The 11,454-nt window shown below is 40.4% G+C and overlaps 1 protein-coding gene across 1 annotated transcript in view; it reads left to right on the top strand.

Annotated features, from left to right (window-relative positions):
* LOC128734768 (activated Cdc42 kinase-like) overlaps positions 1 to 11,454 on the top strand; it is a 76,132-nt gene continuing 64,678 nt past the window's right edge. Inside the window, 1 exon segment of the mRNA XM_053829111.1 lies at positions 1 to 622. Within this exon segment, the coding sequence (XP_053685086.1) occupies positions 619 to 622 (4 nt within the window). The 5' untranslated portion in view covers positions 1 to 618.

Genomic DNA, 11,454 nt, shown 5'->3' with positions numbered 1-11,454 from the left:
AGTGCGTTGCGTACGTGCTATAGATCAATACGAATACAGTAGTGCTTTCCCCCCTTGTTGCCTTCGTGGAATGGTGTTTTATAACAATAATAATAGAAGTAATTGCACTTGAAATTCACTCAGCAGGTTAGGACTCTTGCTTTCATTTCGCAAACGAACAAGCAGCAGCGGCGGCAGTGATTGTGGTGCAAGCCTTTGTTTCAATTCCAAGTTCCGCCGCAAAGTTGGGTTCCCGAACCCGATGCGGAAAACAGAGTGAGGCTGAGAAAAAGAAGCAATAAATATACGATTTCGGGGCGTGTGACATGTCTGGAAATTGAAAGGTGTTCCTGCAGTTGTGAAAATCAATAGCATCCGGCAGGCTGGTAGGCGTCCAGTGCCAGTGAAGTTGTGCCGAGCTGTGGAAAGTTTATTATTCTCGAAGTTTTGTTTTCCTAAAATAGGAAAAATCAGAAATACCTAGTGCTTTGAGTTTGGTAGTTCAGAGCAGTGGCAGAGAGTTGTAATTGCTTCCGGATGATGGCGACGACTGTTTTGGCGATGCGGATAATCTACTAAAATAGCACCGAAGAAACATTCAAGATTGATCGAATCTGGAGTGGACTCAAACGCCTCAGAATGGGTATGTTACCATAAATTCCGAAATTTTATTTTAAAGAAAAAATCAATTCGAATTCTTTACCTTCCCGGTGGAAAAATTTACGAAGTGACTTTCATTTCAAAAATGTATTTGCATCGGAAAAGAAGAAGGAAACAATTTTACAAATTTCATGTCTTCTCATGGGACCGTCCGTGACTATCGTCGTGTATCAAGTTTCATTGAACCTTTCTTCCACCCGAAAACACTAACTGAATCGTCGCGGGTTTGAGGGGGTGGATACGGATCGGGCATCTTTGCGTCAGATTTAAGAATATGTAGCTATATATATAGGTGGTACACACACAGAGAAGAGAGAAAAAGGCATGGAGGGCAGGGCACCACAGTGCGCTGCCGTTAGGTATAAAGGAAAGGTGCGATTCGGTGAAAAGGTTGCCATAACACTCCTCGCTCGGAGGATTAGTATAGATGTCGAGTAATAGATTAATGGATTTTTCCAGCACAATTTGCAGCAATCAGCAAAGACCTGCAATGTGCAGCTTTCTATACAGATTATAGCAAATAAATCGATTTATACGGAAATTTAATTTGCTGGCGCTTTAAGAGCGTAATGTTTTTATGAAACCTTAAAAGCCGCGAATTATTCAGCAAAGCGATCAAAAGATCTAACATTAATGGTCTATCAGGGTTTCTCGAACGGTATAGAATAAACGAGAAGTAAAGCTAATGAAGTTTAACTAGCTGGACTAAGTCACTTGATCTATTTGATTTGCAGATCTATTTAAGCGATCTCGTTATATTAGGATCTATGACAAAAGCTTTAGAGTGTACCCTGGCAATTGAGTATGGGATCGTAAATTATGTAGGCCATGAAAAACTTATTATACTTGAACAGACTGGAACTAGCTCTGAATGGTGGATTAATTTGTAATTGGACGTTTTTTGAATTAACCTACATGACGAGTTGAATATTTTCTTTCGCTTCTTTTCAATCTTTTTTTAGCCGCAAGATTGTGATTTATTTGCCGCATAGTAAAAAAGCATAAAAAGTTTACGGCTTTCCGTTGCAATGATAACTAGGTATCTACTCTACTCATAATGATCTGGGCATGAATAGAGGTACTTTAGAGAAACCATCTATCCGTAACCTGAGATTCGCAACGTAATAGTTTATCAAAGCAACCTGTCATCATAAAATTTAGCAATAATATCGACAATGTGTTTTAATGTGACTTGGCAGATTTGTGGTTTCTTTTAACTGATTGGAACTCTTGAAACTTTTTCTCAGCACTGAGATCGAATTTTCATGAAGTTTGCTGAACAACAACAACACGAATCACAGTGTACAAACGGAATATGACGAATAAAAAAAACGTGTAATGAAAAAAACTAGTCGAGAAGGAAATATTGCAACAACTCTACCTGTTATAAGCATAGGAACAAAAACTGGTGGGATAGAAAGCAGAATTCTATTAATTTCGCCCATGACAAATATATTTTGACCAGAAATAGAGCACTTTGGAGCAGTTCGGGATGGTAAAAATAGGTCTATTCAAGATGAATTAAAAGAAGTAAGCATAATGGCATGCATCGTGACAATAATATTCGCTGAGATGAAAGAATCAGAAACTGTAAGAGACAAACTAGCACCGCAATTGTCCTCTACTCTCATAAGTGGCTGCGCTGCGAAGTCTGTCGCATAAAATCAGAAGATCGAGTTTCGAAAACGGAGTAGCCTTTGTTTTGCTTTGCTCTAGGGAAATCAAATGAAAAAACAGTGATTGGCTTTTAAAAGAGCAATCAAAACGCTGAAAAAATGCCACACTTTCTTTTCTGTATAACTCCTTATTACGTGCTCTGCAAGCAAACATCACGAAAGGAGAGCAAAACGCAACATAATCGAGAGACTCTCTTCTGCAAAAAGCTTGACAATCTCTTCGATATATCCAAACGCACGGCGATACCGGACATGCAGCAAAATGCTTCAAAGGAAAGGGATCCGATAGTGAAGCAAGGATCAGAAAGAAGGTCGTCGTGTATGTACTATTGCTGGTGTCGATGGAGTTCTTGCTGGCAAAATCCAGGAGAAACAGAAAGCAGAAGAGCGTAAGAAGCAAAGACAAAAGCTGTTGGAAGAACGTCGTATAAAGAGCGAATACCAATCAAGGATAGGTAATAGTTGTTAAACACATTTAGGGTATCAGGCTATTTTGATACTGGCGCTCTCCAGCAGATATTCTCCGGCATTCATTTTGGAAACACATGAAAAGCCGAAGAAAATACACTGAAGATAAACCACTACCAAAATAGCGCTCTATCTTAATAGATTTAACAGTACATTTTTAAACTGCAGCCAATACCGTGGTTCTCTACACATCTAGTGAAGATGAAGACTCTGAGGATACAAGCGATGGAGACGAATATCGTGTATCGACAGAATCTTCACAAAGACGCAGAGGAACGTAGAATGTTGTGACCCCTGAATTTGCACAGGCTCTTGACACTGCAAAGGTTATTGAATTGAATTGAATTGAATGTATTTCGAATATAGGCTTCAAGCCCTTTACCCATTCTTAAATCTATACAAGTAATAATGACAATAAATCTAATTCTACAGGTTACAAAAGTTACAAAAATTACAAGTCATAAAATAAATAGTCTAAAGTTAACGTAATTGTCCTCTGAAGTATAAACTAAGTCTATGCCTAATCACATCCAAGCTCATGCCAATGGTTATAATATGCTGCAGTGCATTGAAGGCATTCATGAAGCGAGAAGTAGGTTCGTGCTGCGAATAGTTTCTGGACCGAAAAGGCGGCTCAAAGGTCCTGCGTTGTCGGAGTGTGACTGCACTATCGTTAAATATTAACCGACTACTCAAAGGTTGGCTGTTTGTTGTGAGAGGATGTTCAAAAAGAATACTATGTCGGCTATTTTATGTCTCGAGTGGACCGTATCAATATCCACCAGAGAACACAGATCGTGATATGGTGGTAGCTGTTCTCCGTTCCATATAAAATTCCTTAGAGCGAATCTTACAAACATTTTCTGGATGCCTTCGATGCGCTGGATGTGCGTTATATACTGAGGACGCCAAATAACGCTCGCAAAATCGGGTTTACTTCTGACAAGGCCTTTGTAGATCGAAAGTACTGCGTAAGGGTCGTCGAGATCACGGCCAAATCTTCTGACAAGTGCATAAAGTCTCAGACTCTCTTTAATCACATTGTCAATGTGCCTACTAAAGGAAAGCGAGCAATCGAACGTTATCCCCAGGTCACGAACATATTCAACTCGCGGCACCACATTTCCTCGGTATGCGTAATCAAAGATAACAGGGTTGGTTTTTCTGGTGAAGGTCATAACTGAACACTTGTTGGTATTTACTTTCAATCCACGGATTTCGCAGTACCTTCCCACATGACCTAAATCAAGCTGCAATTTGATGCAATCACCAATGGATTTGATAGGAAAAAAGATTTTCACATCATCTGCGTAAATCAGTATAGTTGCAAGGAAGATAGCATCAGGCAATTTGTTCATCAGAAGCACGAATAGCAATGGTCCTAAGTGACTGCCTTGTGGTACTCCTGAATGCACAGTAAACGAACGAGATTTGTAGCCACGCATTTTTACAAATTGTACTCTATATTTGAGGTAAGATTTTACCCAGTTGTACAGCGAGCCACGAATGCCGAAATCTTTAACCGCCTCCAAAATACTATTAATGTCGACAGCGTCAAATGCTTTGCTCATATCTGTATATATACAATCCACTTGAAAACGTTTTGAAATATACTCCGTAACTGTAGAACTGAATTCACAAAGGTTTGTAATGACAGATTTTTTCTTCAGGAATCCGTGTTGCGTAGGAGAGATACGGCTACTCACATTATCGTAAAGGCGACTGTAAACTAACGACTCAAAAAGCTTCGGAATTGCCGATTGAATAGCAACTCCTCGGTAATTTTCCACATGAGCTTTAGCCCCTTTTTTATGTATCGGAGTGATGTGCGAGATCTTCCAGATCCCCGGAAAATGGCCGGTGACACATTGAACAAGCGTGTAAGAGGCACCGCAAATTCTAGTCGAAACTGTTTTAAGATTCTATTTGTTAGCATATCAGGACCTGCAGACTTATTGACATCGAGTTCGCGAATACTGTTTTCGACACAAGAATTGGACAATTGGTATGGTACATCGTCGCTATCAACGGACAATTCGGTGATGCTGCCCGTTGCTTCAGCAAAAACACTTTCAAAAAACTCCGCGAAAAGCTCTGTTGATGATTGAATATCGGTAGATGTGACACCCTTGTAACAGACACAATCCGGAACGCCGGAACTCTTTCTTCTGCTGTTCACAAATTTCCAAAACGCTTTGGGATCACTTTTCAAACGAAATTGTATGTCTGCGATGTAAGCCTGATACGAATCTCTATGAGCGGCCTTAAACGGTCTTAGTATTTGTTTGTACTTTAACAGGTTAGCACAGATTCTGCTTCAGTAATCTTGGCAGCAGCTGCTAAATCATTTGGTGTCGATATAAATGGAGAATTTTGATCCAGATGATATTCTCACTGTTCACCGGGACGGTAAAGTGGTCAGTTCGCTGATAGAAAACGATCTAGTTGATCGACAAGCTGTGCTTATGACAGGGAAAAGCACTACTCAGCTATTAGGAGTACCATTCGTTGAAAAAGTAACAGGAAAGACCATTAGAGAAACTGTGCACGAATTGATCAAAAACTGGAAATTGACTGATCAAATCAAAGCGATGTCCTTTGATACCACCAGCGTGAACATAGGTAATTATTATGGTTTTTTCAGTAGTGTAATATAAATTTATAGTTTGTCAGAATTAAACGCAAACACACAAGATGATTAAAGCTTCCCAAAATATTGTAGCTAGTGATGAAATAGTAATTAATCACAAGATGTAATATTCAATATAGGATGGAAAAATGGAGCTACTTCGTGAATTGAGCGAAACCAATCCAATCTCCAATTGAAACCAATCTCTTGTGGTTGCCTTGTAGGCACCACATTTTGGAACTTCTGCTGGAAAGTGTCTTCTGTACCATAATGGGACCAACAACTGGACCAGACGTTGCGTTGTTCAAACAATTTCAAGGGCAGTGGAAATTGATTGACAAAGAGCATTATGATGTACCACAGATAACAGACTTTCCATATTTCATAAGAAATCGTTTGTCCGAAATCGCACGCTTTGCAGAGCACAACATTCTTGTGAGTATCAGTATTTGGTATTGTAGTGGTCTATATCACCATAGATTAATGATTTTCACAGATTGGACAGCCCAGAGATGACTATCTTGAGTTTTTGGAGCTTGCTTTAATTTTTCTTGGCCACATTCCACCCAAAGGAGTTCGTTTTCGTACTCCAGGTGCCATTCACCACGCTCGATGGATGGCAAAATCCATATACAGTCTGAAGATTTACCTTTTAGAGCACAGTTTTCTCAACCTATTCCAGGTTTATTAACTCTGCATGTTCATTGTGGGAATGTACATCGAAGCTTGGTTTTCCGCTCCTTTTTCTACCTCTGCACCACGTAGTGCTCTGAAGTTGCTCGCCGATCTGGAAAAATTCGGGTCTTACCACCCGGAAGATGCTGCTGCTGCTGCTCAACGAAAACTTTCAGGTCACTTATGGTATTTGAGCGAAGAATTGATAGTTTTGGCTGTATTTAATCCAGGTCTTTTGTTCAAAGAGCGAGAGAATATAGTTAAATCTATCTCGACGCGTCAAGCAAGTGATGATCCACCTAAAAAAGAAATATTTTGGAAGTAAACGGATCACTTTCTGAACTCGCCACGACCAATACTGCTGAATTTTTTACAGTATTAGGGATTAGTATGGACTTCTTCGATCAACCGGCAGAGGACTGGAGTACAAAAGTTGAGTACCAAAGAGGAGAAGAAATCGTGAACAACCTTGAGGTAGTGAATGATTCTGCGGAGAGAGCAAAAAAAAAATAAATGCAAGACTACAACAGAAATGTTACCCAAAAAGAAAAGACTTTTCAGAATTTGCTACTAAATATTGAGGATTTTCGGAAAAAACTTCCAAATAAACAGAAGGCATCCTTACGTAACTTTGTAGGATCGTAAAATGAACTAATGGGCTTAGGTTTGAAATAAACCTAATTGATCTGAAAATGACACAAGCGATGACTGCCTCGATTTTTGCTTGCTAGACCCTTTAGAACGCTCACTGCAGTAAAGAGCTTGTCATTACGTTGGAGGTCGCTCATCAATCTACTTACGGAGCGTTGGGGAACCGCCTAATGTTATCATAGGGGTCTTAAGAGCATATCATCTTCTTCTGCACGGCAAACCGAATATTTTGTGATGTTGAACTCATCACTAAAATGAATAAAGGATGACCAAGCGTACGCACTATAGTGGCGTATTTGTCATTGTGTGGAGGATCTGGTCATTCACATAATTTTATCTAAAAGTCCGTTGCAGGACCACTTAACGTTATCGCAGGGACCTTAACAACCAGGGCCCGGCATCGTCGAAACCAATAAATGAAACTGACTTTCTCTTACCTTGGCTTCATACATGAAGTGACTTACTTCATTTGTTGAACAAAACGTTTCAAGTAAGTTTCAGTTGAGGTTGGTGGCTGTTTCAATTGACGATGGCAGGAAGTCAGGCACGATTTGTCGACATTGACTAGGTTAACTTTAATATGCGTTGCATTGTAGGAAATGTTACTTAAATTCAATTCATTTGCATTCAAAGTTGCTGTACTTCTTCTGAATATTTGATAGAAAAGTACAAATGAAAAGTTGAAACCGATAGTCATGATGAAGTGAACCCCGTTTCGCTGACGCTGACTGAAGCCGGTTTGAAACTGAAGCGGTGCTGATTCTGTTGAAACCGAAGCTTCACTGCTTCATTGTAGAGTGACGCTATGCAATTGAAGGTGACGTTGACGGGCCCTGTTAACAACACGTCATTTTATTCTGCATAAAAAAAACGAACATTTTATGATGTTGAGCTCATCGCTAGGTTAATTTTTTAAAAATAAGGGACGGCCTAGTGTGTAACTGTCAAGGATGATGCGCGTTCAACTAGCTTTGCATTGGGCTTACGCCGTCATTAGACATTACCCTTCTTTATCGACAAACTTCGCAGCCGGCTGTTAGGATAGAGGAAAATTACATTACCAATGTAACGATCCTACTGACTCTGTCTAGCAAGCACCGCCTAGCCGAGATTCGAACCTACGAGGACTGGCTTGTTAGACCAGCATCGTACCTCGAAGCTAACTGGGCGGTTCAAAGGGATTGAAGAACGGTAATTCGCTCGGCGCTGGATCGATAACGGATCATCAGCACTTTACTTTAAAGTAAGTTTTTCCAACCCAAAGAAATTACATGACAGGTAATGCAAGGGATATCGTTAAGCAATATTCGGCTGTTGCCGGGATTTTGAAGCCTAAATAAATTCCGATCGCTAGTTTCGCTTGTACGTTGGAAATGCAGATCACCGAAGCGAGTTAGATTATTGAGGACCTCCTGTAATATGGGGTTGGTCATTTGTTACTTAATTGCAAGTAATTGGATTGGATTGGACTCAACATGGGATGCAAAAACTATATCTAATCAGTATATGTTTAAACCGTAGGTTATGGACTGACTTTATATCCAGCATTTGGGTCATACGACCACTCTCTGCGGTAACAATGCACATTTGTTAAGAGAAATATGCTGAAAAATGTTTCAATGATGAAGACCCTGTATGGCTCACTTTTACAGAGCTTTGAACGACCCAATTTCTTCGAATCCATACGAAGCTGTCATCTGGTCTGAAGTCAGAAATTAACCACGAATTGAGAACAATTCTACCGATCCAGGGAACAAACGAGAACGTTCACCTAAACATCCCAAGAGCTAGAAATGCCACAAAAATCCAAAACCTGTTGGCTTGAATTCCCGAGAAAAGCTCCTACCGTTTCCAGGCATTTCTAAAGCCCTTACTGCGCTATCTTTTTTCCGAGATTCTGCCAAAATACGAGTTTTGCGTAGACTGGGTTTTTGAAACTTTTACCTTTACTAATTCGCTTAAAAATCTTCCAGTGAACTTTTTATTGCTCGTTGAAATTTAAAACAGTTGACCGTCCTTGCAATGATTGTATCTTCCGACAACTAATTGGATGATAGAAGACTCACAGAGAAGACCCAGTCAATGTTTCGCAGTAGAATTGTTCTGTATTGAACTTAAACACGACCGTTCTCTTGACTGAGTGTTCACATTGCTCAGCTTATGAAATTCGTCAAATCGGTCCTTTAGACAGCACCAGTCAATCACTGACTGGGTCGGTTAGTGAATAGCTTACGAAGCCCTTGTTTTGCATTGCAAAACCAACTTGTAGGTAACTTGTTACCATTGAAAGCGTTAGAATCGTACATTATAACGGACATCTCGACGACCGAAGGATAGCGAAAAACTGAAGTGTGCTTCTTGCGTTTGTTGGATATTTAAATGCAAGTAGATGAATGCTTATTGTATGAACAGAAAAGAAAACGAGCGCAAATCCCAAAATCGGTGGAGGTTTAGAACTGATTTCGATTATTCTAGACACTGATTGAGATATGCGAAGGTATTGATATGCAGTCCATCGTTCAGCTGTAACTTTCTCAATCCTGTATTCTTCATGACATGAATATAGATTTCAGATTCATACTCTACGGTGGACAGAGTCTAATGTCAAAGAGAATTGGTTTGTTCATTTCAAGTCGCCGTGGCTCGATTTCAACTGATTTCAATAATAAGCACGCACATTTCAATAGATAATAGAGGCTAATTTGCTTTGCTGTGCTTTGTTGTCGCTCACATCATGGAATGCACTTCATGCCGATGCAGTAGGAGAAGTAGAATGTGGAAAATAAAATAATAACAAAAACATCGTCAAAACAAATCTTGAAAGTTACTGCTTGCCTTGCTATCGCTATGGCACAGTTGCAGAGATCGTCTTGAAACTTCAACAAATGTTAATCTAACAAAGAACGTAAATATTTTGAACGGAAAGTAGTGTAGAAAGGTTGACTGTCAAATAGAGGTAAAGCAGCCACAGGCTGAAAGACTTTTAAACAAAGAATCTAATCTAGTTGATGAATAATCAGCCAAATTCACTCCAGAAAAAAATACTTTTATTAGTGACATTCGTAAGACAGTTCCAAAATTAAACAATTATGTAGTTAAAATTCCCCTCGCGGACCATCTTACGCGAAGTATTTTCCTTTTGCGGTCATTCGCAGAAATTGAAATAAAACAAACATGACACTTTTACAGCGATCCAATCTATCCGCATTTCTTCGGTCGGGAGCCCCCTTGATATGGCTAAAAGCTTCTCAGGCGAACAAAAAAAAAACGCCCGAACATTCGGTCTCTTCACCCGCCGCACACCATTTACTGCTGACCAGACCAGTCCGGACCGGACCGCCGCGCCGCGCCGGGGGAATTAACATGATTGTGTCATCAAACGGAATGAGTCCGATACATTCGAGGAATTTTAAATGCTTTGCTCGATTTAATTCGAATTTAGCATACATACATACATACCCTATCACATGCGAACGCGAAAATAAATTCCTGCACATGCATAGCATAGCGCGCGCGGCAATCGGTATTACTGTATATTACGGAACATACATTTTGCCGGCCCTGGTCTGGTATGGTCGAAGCGCATACCCGCGATGAATCATTTATAAACGGACCTCGAAGCCGCGGTGCGGTGCGCGGTGTGGTGCTGGAGCAGTACCGATTTGCTATTCCACGATAGGATGGATGACGGTGATTGCATTATTTTTTCCTCCTCAACTTCACTTGCTCGAGGATTTGATCCCATTTGTGCTTCCAGCTTCGACCAAACAGGAAAAAAAATCCTCCCTAAAAGGGACGATCAGAATCAAACACGCACAGATACCTAGCTGCTTTGCTGTGATTTATTGCTTTTACGTGAAAATGTTCGTTCTACGAAAATTTCAACTGACGCAAATGTAGGTGTGTTACCTTAGCTTAACTTTTTCCTGCTAGCCTGTCGATGCGGACTGCAAATCACACCGAGCCTTGAAAGTAATGTGGCGATGCGAATCAGTGCAAATGAAAGCAATGCATGTTACGGTTGAAGAAAATTAATTATTTAAAAGTTAATATGATTATTTCTACACTTGCTTCGACGTATTGCCAATGTAGCTGGATTTTAATTACATGAAGGCCTGTTTCGCAAAGCAACATTTTCATCGTGTGTTTGAAATAATCCAAATGCCGTGGCGTTGTTCTGCCAATGAAGGAGTAATGCAAGCGAAGAATGTTTTCGCCTGTTGCAGTAAATTCAATCAATATCATCCAATCTCTGATATGCGAGCACGTTTCGTTGCGTTGTTTCCCCATACACATATCCATCATGAGTGTAAATTCCAGTTGAGAACATCCTCTCGTCGTAACGAAACCGTACAAAAAGCTTGTACCGGGAAACAGCCGCCCGAACAATGCGTCCATTGTAAAGTGCGAGTACACTTTCACTGGCGAACATTCACATGATGATGATTTCAGTGCTGCGGGACAGCAGCCAGCAGAAAAAGATCGGTTTCAATATGCTCCGGTGGGGAGCATCCTTTCGTATACGTTTGTTGGCTTCAGCGAGACTGATGGCTGTGCTAGAGATTTGATGACCCGTAATAGTAAGTACTTGAAGCTGGACTGACTGAGACTGGACTGACAAACGAAAATCCATCCCTGAACAACATCAAACAATATTTTCTATTGAGTGTGACCGAGACCGAGAGTACTCTGACCAGCATTCCAACGCAACGTCAA

Source organism: Sabethes cyaneus, chromosome 2 (genome assembly GCF_943734655.1).
Source record: "Sabethes cyaneus chromosome 2, idSabCyanKW18_F2, whole genome shotgun sequence".
Taxonomy (NCBI): Eukaryota; Metazoa; Arthropoda; class Insecta; order Diptera; family Culicidae; genus Sabethes; species Sabethes cyaneus.
The sequence above is the reverse complement of the archived record's forward strand: the minus strand, read 5'-3'. Positions and strand labels throughout refer to the sequence as shown.